This window comes from Branchiostoma belcheri, unplaced genomic scaffold, assembly GCF_001625305.1.
Source record: "Branchiostoma belcheri isolate BF01 breed outbred unplaced genomic scaffold, Haploidv18h27 scaffold28, whole genome shotgun sequence".
In the NCBI taxonomy this organism is placed as follows: Eukaryota; Metazoa; Chordata; class Leptocardii; order Amphioxiformes; family Branchiostomatidae; genus Branchiostoma; species Branchiostoma belcheri.
Genome location: NW_017803887.1, coordinates 1558332 through 1576043, shown reverse-complemented (window position 1 = coordinate 1576043; position 17712 = coordinate 1558332). Strand labels below are relative to the sequence as shown.

Sequence of the window (17712 nt, the reverse complement as noted above, 5' to 3'; positions counted from 1 at the left end):
AACTCCTCTGGCCAATGATGTTCCCCTTAGCCGATTTCTACTATTCATTCAGCCTGCAAAGGAGTCTGGTGGAGACTACAGGCAACCTAGGTCAGCCTAGTTAGTCTCAGACCATGGAGCTATCATTCTCAAATAATACATGTACATGTAGCTCCATGGTCGGACCAAGGAGGTGCAAAAAGAATTTAAAGACTAGAATAGCTCAGTAACTAGTGCTCAATAGCAGTAATTGTTACAACAGCCTCAAGTGGACAATTGGCTTTCACAAACTGAAAAAAATGTACAATGAGCAGGATTATGGTCTTAATCTTTATCAAATAATGCCAAAAGGCTTGTAAAGATGACAGGAAAGGCAAGTGACCCATTTTACAAGAGTATTACGCAATGCCTTGACAGAATTTTAAAGCTGTCCTAATAATGTCCCTTTCTAGCCTTCAAAAGGCTTCAATAATTATGCATCCATTTTTTCAAACTCAAGCTCTATATATGTTTCAATTCTTGTAACACAACCTAGAAGAAATTTACCTGACTGTTTTATACACTGTAATTCTGACTTATTCATATAACCTGAAGCAAGGTGACAAATTCTGTGTAATTCTCTTCCTTGAACTAAGCATAATTATTATTAAGACATGTATGTAACAAAGCATAATGTAGAATCCTATATAAAGTCCTTGATATATAACAGGTTCTACTGATTTTAGCATAAAGACTTATTGTTGTTGGGAACCCCCATGCAGACCCCCTCTCTAAATAGGGTTTAAGGTGAATTCCACTCTGACATTGTTTGTGACACCTGTTAAGCATCCTTCCACCCACATACTTGTCTTTTAGGCCACGGCAATGAAATTTTATGGATGACATCCATGTAAGATCCGTGTCCATAATATCACCAGGGTCCATAATAATAATATCGCCAATTAAGATAATTTTACTGCAACATACTTTTGGTATGCACTCCTGCACACTTCAAATGTACATACCTAGGGTATTTTGCAGTAAAAATATCTTTAAGCACACTTTTTCTCAAGGTGGCGATATTATGGACCCTGGTGATATTATGGACACAGATGTTACTATGTTTACTAGTAGTATTAGCACATTGGCAGAACATACTGCACCTGCGCATGCACGAAACCCAGATTTTTCATGGTTTTTGCTGAATGTTTAGTCAACGTTGCATCAGAATCGATAAGTTTTCTGACACAACATTTGAAAACTATACATGGTATGTCATCCTTATATATGCAAACAAGACCTTGAACGAGGCATTCAACTAAAGTGCTATAGGAGAGACGTGTGCAAATATCATGAATGCCCATATGTACAATTATCAAGTTTCTCACAGATGCAATACATTCTGTTTCTTCCTATGAATATGATCTTTTTCTTAATTTTAATATGACCTCGTCAATTTTCAAATTCTAGGTATATCTTCTCAGATTCATCCAAATTTTAAGTGCAGGTATGCAGAAACGTATTTAGAGCCCTGTCCAGTTTTTTTTTGGACTGCCTCTTCCTCATACCTACCAAGTGTTGATTCTACTTGATTAGAGAGAGATAAGAAGGAGCCAATTAATGATAAGAGTGGAATGACTGACATGTTAGTTTTCCCTGGGGAATAACGGATAGATTTCTGCTGCACATTTAGCAGATTGATTAGATTGGGTACTCTTCCAAGCAGAGGCTAGGCATGTTTTAAGATGTTTCTTTGGAGGTTTTTAGGCATTTTGTCATGCTTTTCATATATTCTGTTGGCTTCTCTTTGGATTAGGCCAGTAAACATTGAAAACTAGACCTATATTGTGCTTGGAATAGGTATTTCTTGTTCCTCTTTCTGAATCATAACACATTGACATTGCAAATGCTCTGTTATTCAAACAAATCAAGAGGACCTATAGACTTACTAAACCCACAATTTGGATCTAAATTGTAAGCAATTTCTTTAACAAAAAATATGGATCTATACACTTCCTAAGCCTACAATTTGGATGTAGACAATTTCTTAAATTAAAATGTGGGCCTATACACTTCCTATAGAATTTACAACTTGTTATTACAAATAAATAAACAGTAAATGAAAAAATTCATGGCTGCTCAGCCTTCTCAGAAAAATCTAGAGTAGGTGGCTGAAATAAGAAAGTAGCAGGCGAGCCATGAAGGGGTTTGTAATGGAGACTACAATGTTTTCTTAAATTTACACGAAAGTAGGCGGTGTAAAAATTTGAGTAGGCGGTGATTTTCGCCTGTTACCGGCTTGCTTTGAGAGGGCTGCTGCTGTTAATTTTAATTGGCTTGACAAGACACATAATTTTGTGCCTGTACCAACAAACCTACAGTTAAATTGAGAAAGCCCCACATTGTGAGGTTCCCCTGTCAGTGTGTTTAACAGACCATGAGATCAGATTACCCAAATACCACAGGTAGACCCCTCCGAACAAACACTGTCTTTTCAACGACTATTTACCTCAACACACATATCTAAAGAGCCCGGCACGATTTCTACTTTTGTAAACTAGTCCGGAGGTTCAGAACGAACATTGGCGCCGTTTGCCAGGCTGTTAAGATGAGAAACAAGCGAGCATATTGTCCGTTACTCCGCAAAAGTCCTTGAGACTTTGCAGGCACGACCGTTAAAAGCCTAACAATAGCTGCGGTGTAGAATATCAAAACATACCCAAGCAGAACCTACCACTCAAACCACTGAACAGAAAACATACCACTACATTCTAATAGTTGCCTTCCTTCCTAAGCTTATACAAAAGCATTGGCAGCAAGAAAATGTATGCCGTGTCCATTTAAAACTACGTTATTGGGCCCTAACTGCCACAAATTACACTCAAAACAAAGAGAAGCCTAGGTAACCCCTAAGCAGAGGACAATCACTGCAGACAATAACACTCTTGAATAAACAATTCAATATTTAAAACCCGCTTTGTGATAAGAAAGTCGTTTGTTGAACACTTGGTGACTGACCTAGCTTTAACTGACCTCAAGAAATTAGAAATTTCAACTCTTAAGGTATAAAATCACACTGTATAAGAACAGAAAGCTTCTTTTTCAAGTGCACTTATTCGGTTACTCCTCAATAGCTACCTGTACTTGATATATAACGGTTAGAAAAAGTATTGTCCGAGGACTTAAAGTCCTAGCGGCCATGTTTGCTCATACTTCTGCATGGGTTTTGTCTCCGAGAGCTGGCAAACTTTCCGTGCCGGCGATAACTATCGGAACAAAGGTCATCCTCAAACAAACCTGGCGTTTAACTTGGTAATGATCGTTTCACTGCCGCATAAAATACGTCATCTATTTGGCAACTACCACCCGGCCATTCTTCTGCAGTCTTGTACGAAACTGCGTCGAAAGCACGCGGAAACGGGCAAAAAATCGGACTATTCCTGATACGACAGTTGTCTATGCAAGCACACATGCGGGTAGTGTACGGATGTGATAGCTCAGTCATAACAGAAGCACATGTGTTGACGTTAGGTGAAATGCCAAGCAGCCACTTTACCTCCAGGCCTGGTCCCTGCGACACTGCCGCCCTGTCCTGCATAGTTCTGGGGCATCCAGGGCCGCCTTGGCGATACAGACATTCCTGAAGCCAACCCTCGATTCAGCGTGAAATGTCAATTTTCAGCTCTGACAGCGGGCGGCTTGCTAACATGCCTTGCCGGCCAGAGTTTAAAACCAACTTGTTGTAAACTAGCAACAGTCTTTAGGTGTCTGCTCCAGACTAGATCCTCTGGCTCTGCCAAGAACAAGTCCCAAAACACAGCGTAGTAGTACACTCCATTCCAGAGAGTCTTTGGAAGAATAGAGTACAACTAACCCCAGCCACCTTGTGATCGGTCAGTTCTGCCAGCTATAATACGGGAAGGGGGCATGAGGTTAGCCAAACATGCAAGCCCATTCTCAATCAATAAGTGCGCTAACGGTCCAGGGGAGGCCCATTGTTGTACCGGTGAGGTAAGCTCCGCCCCTCCTGTCAATCAAAAGGAAGGGAGAGTCTATTCTAGAGCAGGGGTGTACAATTTATTTCTTACAGGTGCTGTGAGGTATTTTAAACTCCTTGTTCAGGTGAAAATGCAAACCACTAGACAGATGTACAAAATGCTACAACACATGAAATGTTGAGCTGGACCTAACATCGAGATGATTTAAATTTTTTGAAAATCAAGTGAGATAAGTAAGAACCAAGAGAGTAAAAGTGATCTTGAACCATTTAGTTCACATGTTAATTGACTGTAACTGAAATTCTCCTCTAGAGCTCTTTTTGACAAGTCCAGTGGAGCACGTTCGTTAACATAATGTCCTAAGAACTACAAGTCTACATCCCTTTCCAGTGTATATGGATGAGCAACTTACAGCAGTCGGGATTCAAGCTCATGACCTCTTGGTCCAGGGGCAAGGTCACTAGCCACTGGACCACGCTCGCAACTGAGACTACACACCACTATTAAAGAAATTAAATTGGTTCCGTGACAAAACCAGTAACACAGGGACACTGGTCTAATTAAAGCCCTGCATGTGAACTAGAATGTGGCCTTGTCGATAAAAAGCCGACCACATTCCCAGACACTTTGAGAGTGGGTGAAACCAGATATGCACGACCCATATATATATATGTATATATAACAGTGGTAGGTTCAAGTTTCCAACCTAAATTCTGATATAAAATTGTACCAGCTGTACGTGTGTTGTTGTAATGGGCATTGAACTAAAAAATTAAATTCACTATCCCCATACTGACAATTAGGCTTTTCTGTACCAAAGACTGAGGCTCTGCATGGCTTTTACTGTGAGGTGTAACAAGCCATTTTAATTCACCATGTAGCAGGTTGCTTTAATTCAGCATTCAGCATTGTCTGGAAACTCTTCATGAATTGTAATTACTCACTTTAAAGTTTAATTAGAACGTTACTTCTTATCCTGAACATCTTTTATTGAAAAATTCTTCATATAACAACAGCCCAAAAATTCAGCAAAGGGAAGACAAGAAAAACAGAGGGTTGGGAAGAAAACTTGTATCTGACTACTGGTATGTTCACTACCTGAAATTGCGTGTGCAAACTTTCCGCCATCAAGTTGATTTGCCCCTTCATAAGTGTTCGTTTCTGTAACCCGAGAATGGACAAATTGAACTTGACTGAGTTTGTACCCCCCTCACCTTTGTTCATGACTGGAGTAGATTTTCTGTATAATAGAAAAGTGAGAAATAGGATGTAGAGAAGAGGAGTCTGAAGTAGCAGTGAATTGTTCTGCTGTAGGGCAGAGGCATTGAAAAAGTGTGAAGTGGCCATGTCAAGATGTCTGGCATAGCAGGTGCAAAATGTTCAGATAGACAGAATAATAGAAAACTGGGAAATATCACGGTTTGATTGATTGACTTGAAATTGAAACCTTTTTTTTTTCAATAAAAAGCACTTGAGAAAGATCAAGTTCATTGTTGAGGCCAAACCATCTTTTTGGTCACACTAATTTGATTTGTTGGTTCTTGGATCTTTTCAGAAAATATATGAAGTGACAGGGGAAAAATAAATAAAAACAGACCTTATGACAGCCCCAAATGCTATAGGATTGGATAGATGGCTGGATAGGAGCCATGAAGTCAACATACCAGTCTGGTTTATAATTTAAGTCAAACTTTTGATCAAACCACTGCATTGATAGATGGAAAAACTGTAACAACTCTGAAGAGAATGGATTTCTTTCAACTGTTGAGGCCAAAATATGAGCATTTTCGGAGTTGATTCAGAGGTTGAAATTTTTTTTTTCATTCGGAAAAAATTAAGCGAGTAAATCTGTGAATCATCAAATTGAATTGTTGTGGCCTTAAGAAGAAATTAAAATTTCTTGGTTCTTAGGGAGGCAAAAAGATTTTTAAAAAGAGAGTGGAAAAGTACAAACTTAGAGGGGCCTGTTTGCAACAAAAATGGGGTGGAGGCCGAGCTCAGAACAACGTTACGAGATTCCAAACATCTGCTTGGAGACTATAGTCAGCATCATGGCAAGTGGGGGAACAGTACAGCAGTGCCCTCATGCGAATTACATTTAGAATTGCAGAAAATGACTCTTACCATATCATAATATCAGGCATGACAGTATACACTTTGAAACAATATGTACGTCCGATATTCTAAGAAGCTGGAGTTCGCTACTATGGCTAGATACTTCAAGGCATTACATATAGGGCGACCAAGACCTTGGGAGTTGAAACGGTCGAGATATGCAGGAATATTTTTGCAAAATGATGCTTCATGTGATATCCCGGAAACCCCTTAGTACACGAGTCTAGGCCATTTCTGCACGATCTACATCCTAAACAAAGATAACACGACTTACCTGAATGTCTTCAGTAGGTATGTTATATTCCCTGCCCTTTGGAAAAGCTAAGGTGAAGTCCATGTGTTTAGAAAACCCGGAAAGTTTTGTAAAACGTGCCATTTTTGTTTACCGCGCGGAACTTCCCTGCACTCAAGTTTCACTTCCGTTTAGGACGATTCCATTAGTGAGGCTTAAGAGGGGTGGCCCGCAGGAATCAAGTTAGTTTCAGTTCTGCAGATTTCAGATTTAGACTGTGACCTGTTTTTCAGATACAGATTGATACAGACTAGAAAAAGATATGCCAAAACACTAATTTCATATGTTGATACATGTACTTCAAAATATGTGAAACTTTTACAAATTTGGTCAGCTAATCTCCAAGCAGATCATACGGTGCAAGGCAGTATCCATTGGCGTAGGAATACTACATGTAGTATCCATTGACAGCCACCCAAAACAATACTTCCAAATAACCGATCTATCGAGTTGCAAGTCGCATTGAATGATGGGAGTCTTTGTGTGACGATTACGGAAGTGTAAAAACCTGCTAGTCGGGTTGCCCAGGTCACGTTTTTGGTTGCACGTACACCAAAACACAAGCACAGTTGTCTACTCTATTACAGTAAGTTAGCTTTGGACCTTTTCTTTAATTTGTCAACGATATATTCAACTTCTCTTATATGGCTATTGCTATAACTATATAACAGCCCCCAGTTTAATTTCGGACTAATTCCCATATCTCAGCAACCTTACATCTAGATGATAGGCTAATATCGTAAACTATAGTTAGAAATGATGTAAGAAGTATGATTCTGTAGAATTCTGCAGAATTCTGGGAATTGCAGCTAGAATTCCTCAGAATTCTGTGCAAATTCTACAAAAATGGGTTAATCCCCAAGGGGTCTTCGATGGCTACTATGTCTACATATTTTTTCCATCATTCGCTTCAGTAAGTTACATGTGTACGTCTGTTATTAGTTACACGTATATAATTTGTCCTTCAAGGTTAAGATTCGTCCTTCAAGGTCAAGATGTCTGCACCGACCGTGGAGCTTCCGTCAGGTCAGAAGATGCCTGTGGTCGGTCTCGGCACGTCTCAGTCAAGACCAACAGAGGTAACTTATTGAACAAGTCATACTTCTTAGCTATTGTTTTACCTCCCAGCATCTCATTTCATTTATACATAATTCATGAGGAAATGCTAGAATATCCTTCTTTCTTAATATCAGTCAGTGTTATCGGGTAGAAAATATGAATAACTGATGTAATTCATACAAATAATGATCTTATTTGCATAATCAATGACATTTACAGTCATAAAGGTTAACATCATTTTTCAAAGGTGTGAGGTCGTAGGACTCTTGATTTTCAACTTTTTTTGTGTGTTTTGTTGTCGTTTATCCTATACATATCGTACTTTTATGTTGGAATTGTGACATTAGCATTGCGTGCTATATAGGTAGCCGAAGCCGTGAAAGCTGCCATCGACGCCGGCTACAGGCACATCGACTGCGCCTTCAAGTACGGGAACGAGCCGGAGATAGGCGCTGGGCTGAAGGTCAAGTTCGAGGAAGGGGTGGTCAAGAGAGAAGACATGTTCATCACTAGGTAAGGAACTATCAAAACTACATTGCTATTAAAATCACAAATCCTACATCGATGTCATATTCTGTACAGAATGTCTAACCTAGACTGATCTGAATTTGTAAGAGTAATGCAATAATTATTTTAGTGTATATGGACCTCATGTTTACATGTAAGTCGTATTTTATATTACTATAGAAGACATTGTATTGTTTTGGCAATACTAACTGGTATCTGTCTGACTTGTCTTACAAAAGGCAAAAACATAGACGTTGCACGCATTAGATACCACCAAAATACTATACATGTAATAATATACAAGAACTGAGTCAAGGGAAGGTTGAAACAAAAACATATTAAACAGCATCTACAATATTTCTAAAAATTGCGTAAACGAGCCACTTGAAAAACGCCACAGAATACCATTTGCCGTCGAAAGGCCTGCACACAAGGCTACAACCAACTAAACCCCAGTGTTTTCATCCCTCAGTAAACTGTGGAACACCTTCCACCACCCAGATGACGTCAGAGGCGCTGTAGAGAGGAGCCTAAGGAGCCTGGGGCTAGACTACCTGGATCTCTACCTCATCCACTGGCCAATGGCGTTCAAGAGAGGAGACGCAGTATTCCCGGAAGATGCCGAGGGGAAAATGATGTGGGACGACACCCCCTTTACAGACACATGGAAGGTTTGTTTATTTATTTATTTGTTTATTTGTTTGTTTGTTTGTTTGTTTGTTTGTTTGTTCGTATAACTGTTTAACCGCCCCAAGGCTCATCAGTTTTGTACGTACGGTCATCACATTCGTCATAGGTTGTTGTATGATATTTTGATGCCGTAGCGTTTTCAAGCTTGATCGGTTTGATCCACTCACACTGGGATGGACCCCTGGGGACTTTACCGTTATCCTGAATCTTTGTCGTTTTCAGGCCCTTGAAGCTTGTGTAGAAGCTGGACTGCTAAAGAACATCGGGCTGTCCAACTTCAACAGTAAACAGATCCAGGCTGTCATCGATGTCGCCAAGGTCAAACCTGCTGTCATACAGGTGGGTTATAGCTTCTTTATTAACTCGACGAAGGTACAGGGAATTTCGTATTGTCTACTAGAACTAAGATCGAATACAGCTAAATACATGTAATGTTATGGATAAAGTCATCCTTTGCTACTAGTATGTTATATATATATGCTAGTTGCGGCCATGCACAAAACGCACAAATTTATGTTCCGTTCTGTTTTCATGCACATTTTTATTCATCGCACCCCGCCGGCCGCAATAGCTGTGCACCCAGGGCGGGATGCCCTAGGCAGGCCCAGTATCATATAGAATAGAATAGAATAGAATAGAATAGAATAGAATAGAATAGAATAGAATAGAATAGAATAGAATAGAATAGAATAGAATAGAATAGAATAGAATAGAATAGGGTATATAGATCCGTCTGGCAGAAAAAGCCATTCTAGAAGTACAGATCCCGAAATCTCTGTCAACAGAAACTCAGGTCGGAGAGTACAGATCTGTTAACAGTCTGCATTTGGTGTTCTATATCATACCCGTACAGGATAAAAAGATATTTATGTTCAAGCACAGACTATTTAGATGTCATCAGTAGCTACCAGTGATGTTATTGAATCTTTTAGGATATGTTAAGCAATAGACCTCATCCTATCTGCCGGTAGAATCGGCAGCTTACTCGTAACTGTTACTTTGTGTAGGTGGAATTCCACCCTTACTTGAGGCTGTTATTTTGTGTAGGTGGAGTGCCATCCTTACCTGAACCAGAAACAGCTGCTACAGTTTTCCCAAGAGAAGGGTTTGGTGTTTACGGCCTACAGTCCGCTGTGCCACCCTAACAGACCGTCCACCAAGCCCAGAGACCCCTCCATCATGGAGGACCCCAAACTTAAGCCGATCGCAGACAAATATGGCAAGTCTGTGGCTCAGGTAGGATGAAATCCTCCCCACACCTTTCTCTGTTTCTGTAGCCATTGGGCCACACAGTTTTGCAAGCACTTATAAGACTACAGCAGGGGCTAGTCTACTGCTAGTGATGTGTGTTAAACTGCAGACAAATACAGCAAGTCTGTGGCTCAGGTGAGATGAAATCCTCCCCACACCTTTCTCTGTTTCTGTAGCCCGTAGGCCACATAGTTTTGCAAGCATCGGTGATATTACAGCAGGGGGGTTATATCCCCCCTCGTCCCGGTTCATCACTGGGGTCGACTTTCTTAGGGGAATACAAACTTAGCCACGTTTGGGATTGTGGTAGCAGAACACAGTTTTCGCCCTATGGGGATTTCTATAGTTAAGGACCCCAAGATGACTCACTTCGACGCGGTAAAAATTATAGCAGGGTGCACTTCACAAATACGAAAATCGAATATGTTTGAGAAGAAGGTACAAACTACAAAATATCTAGAAACCAAAAAATCCTGTCGGCGTATCTGCTCGTAACGTACACTTTGAAATCGCCTCCTACGGACGTGACCTGAACTGCAGCCGACTCACCCGGAAAGCCAGTTGCACAATACGGCGCATTTATACACGAACTGCAAAACCTTTACAAATCAAATCATACAGTCTCAAACCCGATACATTTCTACACCACACAGCACAATTTACATCTGGCTGACGCTCTTATCAGGCTTTCTACCCAGCCTTCAAGAATATTCGCTGCACTACTTTCTATACCCGCGTCTGTGACCTGCTACCTTGTGTTCTCGCCACAAAAGCGCCACCTACATCCTTTAATGTAACTACCAACACAGATGAACTTTCACGATAACAGAAATGTTCGTTTTTGTTAAATTCCAACATTAATCACAATACATGGTGATTGCACACTCAAGTTTTTTCACTTATTTTTATGCCGCCGCCAACGCAGAAGACAAACGCATGAACGGACAATGCATTCTAGAATACACTTGTGGTGTAGACAGGGACTCATCGTCAGTGATGTACCTGGATTCATCGGGTGTTCCGGATCGACAATAAACATACTCATTTTCACCTGAGTAAAGTGAGGAAAGTCGTGTAAATGTTGGTTTTCCCGGGTCCGAGTCCTGACATGCCACCGATCTTGTGCCCTTGGGAAAGGCACTTTACACGATTTTCCTCACTTCGCTCAGGTGAAAATGAGTAATGTATTGTCCCGTGTTGGTGGCGGCATTAATATAAGTTGAAAAACTTGAGTGTGCCGTTACCACGTCTTGTGATTAGATGTTGGAATATAAAAAAAATACAACTCCCGCTAAGGAGAACCCAGTAACATTTCAGATCCCAGCAATTCTGTTTTTGATCAAAACATTTGTGGATGTGCCTGCATTTTAGACGTATTCCTGTCGCAAGCGGCCCCGCGACGTGCACGCTAAGATTTCTTGTACGCAGTTGACATGGCCTGACACTGGATTCGGTGTCTCATAAAATAATTTTTATCAGTATAAATAATTCTGATACTCAACATTAGCGCAGAAATATTCCATTTCTTGAAGAACTGGACAGGTCTACTTTTATTTGTGTCTATTTCTGCTGAGACAATACGGATAGTTATACTTGGCTCTATGGGTAGTAGTAAGGTAACGTTACATGGAAACCTGGAAGACGGGAGTGTAGCGATACGGTAAACAGTTCGCGAGGGACATGACTTCACGAAGCAAGGCTCTTCGCGAAAACCGCGAAGTTAAATCCCTGACGAACAAAAATGCATTTACAGTACGTTGTTGCAGGTCGTACTGAGGTGGGGAGTCCAGCGCGGTGCTGTGGTCATCCCGAAAAGCGTCACGCCGGCGAGGATCCAACAGAACATCCGGCTGTTCGACTTCGCGCTGACGTCAGAAGAAATGGCGACCCTGGATGGACTCGACGTCCCGTTCCGGATTGTTCACCTGGACTGGGTCCATCACGTGCCGGAGTGGCCGTTCCACGAGCCTTTCTGACGCCCCTGTTCCCGACCACATGCCCGTAGCCGGGGGAATAATATACGCGCTCTGGTTGAGTTCATGGCATTTACATGAAACAAGGTGCTAATAGCCGCTAGTCGGTGACGCGTCAGCAGCCCTATGATTGGTCCCCGCTAGAAATCTACTGGATGTCATATAGTGTACACGGGGGGAGGGGGGGTGTTGTTCGGATCCACAATGCTCAAAGTTTTTGGTCCACTTTTTATCTAAAGGTCCAAGATTTCTCTTTCGATGGACTGATTCGTATCATCAGGGGGCCTGGAATCGTATAAAAACTGCCTAATTTGTCAATGAATAAAAAGTTTTCTCTGATTTTTTTTCTCTGAAATCCTCTCAAAAACGCAGGAAATAACCCCCCTTTCAAAATCCTGGCTACGGGCATGGAGCACGTCGGCAGAACGTACTGGGCCGGCACGAGACCCTGATTTGTCACGGTTTTCGTTGGATGTTTAGTCAACGTTGCATCAAAATTTTGCCAGCTGCATATGGCATCTTTTCCGATATGATATACATTTGGATACTACAGAGGGAATGTTAATAACCTTATATACGCAAATACGACCTTATATGAGACATTCTGCCGAAGTGCTATGTACAATACTCGTACAACCAGTTTCTACTGTCCATCTGACTGTACGGATTGGAAATGTAGGGCATGCTTTGTCTGGCCAAACAAACATCATACAACGTAAAGCCGGTCATCTTTTCATATCGCTGGTGTGTCCAAGATTCAGTTCTATACTCGGATTAGAACGGTTATTACATTGGTTATTACATAGACAAATTTAAACGTAGGTGCCGCAGTACAAAAATCAAGAATAGAATATTCAACAAAACACTTGCTACAAAATCTAGTCTTTTATAAAAGTACAACTTTTTCTATTTGTATAGAAGACTTTAGGCTGGCACCTCGGGCGATAAAGATTACACTGTGTTGGCTTTCCGCTTAATTTCTCATAAGGTCATCAGTTGTAAGCCCTTCTGTAGGACGTCCTTAGTTGAACTAGAAACATCTTAAAATGTTGAAATCCAATGTCCGTTGTACTTTGATGGAAAGTGTTTATAAGTGCCATCATCTGCAAGTGCCCGTTACCAGTTCAACGACCCCGTCCCTGTACAGCTCTACAAGCTTGAAGAATTCCCTGTCTATCCGGTGGTTCCAGTTGGTCAGGCCGCCGTCCCTGTGCAGGTAGTTCAGCGTGTAGTGGTAGTCCACTTGCGCCCCCTGGCGATTCGTTAGGAAAGGCCAGAACCCGAAGATCCGGACGTGCTTGCAGAAGGCCAGCGCTGCCGAAACGAGGTAGAAACCTGCAGATAGAAAGAATTTTTTTAAAATACTTTATTAACAAAAATACAGAAAACATTACATACAGTGTGACACATACAAAGGTTTACAATATAAAAATACAAATACTATACATACATGACCTACGTTAGCATATTAAAAAAGAGACGCCCACAGATAGAAAGGAAATGCGGAGTTCTGTATCTGTATCTGTATAGCCGGTATAACCGCCTTTCGGCGTAACACACCAGCTTCGCAGGCACGCGGCGCGGCGGCAGCTGTCTATATTACACCGATCGACTTGTTACACCTAACCCTTGAACTTCTAGCTCTAGACATTGTTTAAAGCTATCTATTGACAATGCCCCTACTGTACTTGGTGACAGTGAGTTCCACTCTGCGATAGTTCTAGGAAAGAATGAATTCTTGAACACCTCAATCCTTGGTTGATAACTCTGGTACTTGAATGCGTGGCTATTTGCTATAATCTCCAAGCAGATCCCTTTCGGTGGCAAGACACCATCCATTAGCCAGAGAAGGTCGCCGGCCACCGACGGAGGGTAGCGACAAAAAACGGCCATATATAAAAAGCTAACGATCATTCCCCCACAACCCACAAATTTCTCACCAATATAAACACACTTTCATACTGAGTCGTTTACTTTTTGGTACTCGTTTAGTGTAGTTACTAAATACTGTGTTATGCGACCTTGTGTAAGACACGTACCAGAAGTAGGGGTGGGTTCATTTAGCCCCTCTTTTGCCCAGAAGTCAGAGACCAGCCTCCTGTGGTCGGGATGGTTCATCAACACCTGGTTCTTTATCCCGTTCCTCTTCAGCGTTTCTTGGAAATCTAAGAAGAAGTCCCCGTTTCCTCTGACGTTGAAGGGAAAAGTGAGGATGTGTGTGGACTGGAGGTTACAGTTCCGGATGAAGTTCCGGAAGGCTTGAGTCCAGTCCATGTTGTGGTGCAGCTGGTGGAATCTGAGATGTGAAAATGATTCTCGTCATCAAAAAAAAAAAAAAAAAAAAAGAAAGAAAGAAAAGAAATGCTGGCCAAGATGTGGATATTTGGCTGCACGGTGCTTGGGTGGCATGAGTGTGATGACGAATGTGTGACTCAAATAATTGGTCACCTTGGTAACTTGAATCGGCTAGTAATAAAACTGGACTTAGATGGACAATTGTAACGTATTACGAGCTCTTTCTAGTGGAGAAGAGTTTTTTCTAATATGTAATTACGTGCAGTAAAAAACATTTGCGTCGCCTCTTGTTTATTCCGCCAGTCTTTTCCTTCTGACATGGTATGTAATGGCCTTCAGAGTGAAAAATGTTCGATCGGATATATGGCATCGACCACTCAGTAGTGAAGACACAATCTCCAAGCAGATCCTAGGGTGGCAAAAGACCGTATCGAATTGGCCATTCTGGTGAATAGATACTGCCTGGCCAGTTTGATACTGTCTTCTGCTTGAAGATTACCAAACACTTACCTGTGTGGGGTCGTGTGGCGTAACGGCAGAGTGCGCGACTCGGAACCTAGAGGTCCCGGGTTCGAGTCCTGACATGCCACCGATCTTGTGTCCTTGGGAAAGGCACTTTACACGACTTTCCTCACTTCGCTCAGGTGAAAATGAGTATTGTCTTGTAATGTATTTGTCCCGTGTGTTGGTGGCGGCACTAATATAAGTTCATAAAAACTTGAGTGTGTCGTCACCACGTCTGGTGATTACATGTTGCAATAAAAAAAAAACACTTACCTGCTGACGATGGTGTGTATGTTGGTGGTGACCATACTTGTCCGAGTTCCGATGTCTTCTCTCCAATGGGAGATCACTGGAGGCATGTTAAACCTGTCCAATCAACAGAAACTCAGATATGACTTGTTTTCTCTTATTATGTTTGATTTACCTTATTTATTTCGTGAGATCTTGGTTCATTATGTACAGATTTGTTTATTTACATTTACGATCTGCTATGAGTTCACTTTGTTCACCGTTATTGTATATAACTTACCCTTATTTGTGTTCATATTTTGTTTGGATTCCGTTATCTGTACCTTTGATTCTCATGTGTATATGTATAATTTATTGAATCGGTGTCGTATAAGCCCACGCGGGCTGGGCGCGGGAAAGCGAAAATAAAGTCCCATTCATTCATTCATTCATTCATTCATTGTAGGCAGATATTTTAGAAACTAATCATGAGTACTATTTGTTTCATATTCTTGATATTGGTTATTACATTTTCGTTGATGCAAACAGCCCGGCCGGACCCCGGTTTGGAAATATGACCTCAGCATACGTAAACAACCATAGACTTTGAGACATTTAGATTCTAAAGAAACAACCTAAGGCGTATACCTAGGCTTTCAGTTTCTAACTTTAAGAAACAAACCTCAACGTTTAGACTTTTAGATTCTATCTGAACAACCCTAGATTTACAACCTTGAACAACTTCCGATCTGAAGGCGCAGTCATTTCCCGGCCCAACCGGGGCCCGGCCGGGCAGTCGTATGGAACGAAAATTATTATACATCATACAAGACAGCATGGGGCAGAGGCATGGAGAATGAACAAGTCAACACAACACAACACAGGATACAGACGTTCATTAACAACTGCCTCAGACGCATATACAACATCAGATGGCCGGAGAAGATCCGAAATGAAGAACTGTGGAGTAGAGCAGGACAGGAACAACTTAAGGAATTTTTTTTATTCGCCCGCGCGCACTACTTTGGGGGTCTTCAGAGGATGTCATCCATAAAATTAATGTGTATGTTTGAATGAACCTAGAGTTTATGTGGAGTAAGTCTAAAATACAAACGATTCGAACAAGAGATTCTTCACCTTTATTTTCACTGGAAAATATTTTACTCTTATTCTTTACCCCAGAACCTTTAGATTGTAACTAAACAACTCCACACTTTTACACTTTTAGAATGAAACTGTTCCCACCTGATGATGAAGTCTGACTTATCAATCTCCCGGCCACACCCACTCCCTTTGAGAAGCCCGCTGTTCCCTACAAGACTGCACGTCTCGAACGTTCTGTTCGTCAGAGGAGACGTCTGAAGAAACAAGAAATCGTGAAGACATTACCTGACAACATTCAAGACAAAATACACAGTTTTCTTATTGTATCCATAATCGTGCATTATGAAAAAAACATAACGTTTACTTTCAAATGGTCTAGCCCAACGAACTACTGCTCTGTTTATTCTTACTCACGCACTCATATACTAATACATGTATATGGTGACCAGCACCTCCAACTTGCCACGTAATGTAATCCAACACCACATGGTGTCTGCTACAGCACCAGTTACCTTGGTGACAGGCGTCTGGTCAAGGTCATTGACCTTATGTGTTGGAGAAGAAGAAACGGAACGAAAACAATATTTTCCTTCTGCGAAGCGGTGTTCTGGTAAGCATAACAAGAGGCTTGGTGTTATAATTACCGCTGGTTCCGCGGCGAATATCCGCTCCGTGATGGTGAATTTTCCGTTTTGGGCCGAGAAGTTGATGTCGGTGTTTAAAGGAGCGTTTTGCCGCGTCAGGATAAACTGTTCGTTGGTACGAGTGGCGTTTTCTAACCGGGACCTGTGGGAGGAATGTTAGTAGATACTAGTATATCATATAAAAATCAAACCTCATAATAACAAGCGTAGAAGTATAATTATTGATAATAATCATAATTTTTCAGACAGTGATTATTTGTTGCCTATCATTGTATTGTACCATATTCGACTCTGTAAAAGCAATTAGCCTTTTAGACCGAGCTACTTTTTTTTTCATTCATGAAGAAATGGACCAAAGCATTCTCAAGCCAGAACAATTCTATATCTGAAGTGTGCATACCTTTAGGGACACCTTACGCTTTATCAGTTCAATAGATATGTCTTTAGTTTCACTACTTTGTAGTTAGGGTTATTCATGACTCAGAATCTGAAGGTTCTGGGTTCGAATCCCTGGCAGAAAAGAGAGAGGGTCCATCCCGGTGCAGTGAGTGGTTCAAACCTTACGGTCTAGTCTCAGGTTTAACATCTTCATAAGTCACCTGTTATGTTAACCCTTTCAGAATGTGTAGTAAATATCAGTTAACAAATTAGTAAGGTTAGTCTACCTGAGATTATGAATAGCACTGTCGTTAAAGTTCCACCTGGCTGCCTGGATGTTATTCAGTAGTTGTAGTATTGTCGCTGGAGGCTGCACGACTCGGGAGTTACTGTACAACTTCATAATGTCGCTGTTGTTCACCACCGCACCGGCGCTACCGTAAAACGTCTTAGTGTTGGAATCGTAAGTACTGTTTAGCACCGCACGACTCTGGGTAAATCTATGGGGTAAAATGAGAAAAATAATAGATATATACAGACTCTGATCTGTAGAGTTGGCGATTCTACCGGTAGAGGTCCCAATAAGAGTCTTTGTCAATAGACTCCGATCATGTAAATTAAAAAATAGTTCTGACCGTCTTTGAAGCAATTATCTTAACAATTTACAGACTTCAATCGTGATATATCTGCACAGTATATACATATGTGACCATTCG

The 17712-nt window shown here is 41.3% G+C and overlaps 3 protein-coding genes across 3 annotated transcripts in view; 1 reads left to right on the top strand and 2 right to left on the bottom strand.

The window, feature by feature from the left end:
* LOC109472545 overlaps positions 1-3967 on the bottom strand; it is a 49916-nt gene extending 45949 nt beyond the window's left edge. The window contains exon 1 of the mRNA XM_019772329.1: positions 3515-3967. Within this exon, the coding sequence (XP_019627888.1) occupies positions 3515-3596 (82 nt within the window). The 5' untranslated portion in view covers positions 3597-3967. The remainder of the gene's footprint in view (positions 1-3514) is intronic.
* Positions 3968-6873: 2906 nt separating this feature from the next.
* Positions 6874-11874, top strand: LOC109472729 (alcohol dehydrogenase [NADP(+)]-like). Its single transcript, XM_019772580.1, has 7 exons — positions 6874-6949; positions 7333-7442; positions 7787-7935; positions 8402-8600; positions 8842-8958; positions 9667-9855; positions 11637-11874. The coding sequence occupies exons 2-7, from the start codon at positions 7359-7361 to the stop codon at positions 11844-11846; spliced, it is 948 nt and encodes a 315-aa protein (XP_019628139.1). The 5' UTR covers positions 6874-6949; positions 7333-7358; the 3' UTR covers positions 11847-11874.
* A 348-nt stretch (positions 11875-12222) lies between these two features.
* The window catches only part of LOC109472725 (alpha-N-acetylneuraminide alpha-2,8-sialyltransferase-like), a 6936-nt gene continuing 1446 nt past the window's right edge, over positions 12223-17712 (bottom strand). Inside the window, exons 3-7 of the mRNA XM_019772577.1 lie at positions 16619-16760; positions 16116-16228; positions 14916-15008; positions 13883-14139; positions 12223-13178 (exon numbers count right to left, since the gene is read on the bottom strand). Coding sequence (XP_019628136.1) covers positions 12943-13178; positions 13883-14139; positions 14916-15008; positions 16116-16228; positions 16619-16760 — 841 coding nt within the window. The 3' untranslated portion in view covers positions 12223-12942. The remainder of the gene's footprint in view (positions 13179-13882; positions 14140-14915; positions 15009-16115; positions 16229-16618; positions 16761-17712) is intronic.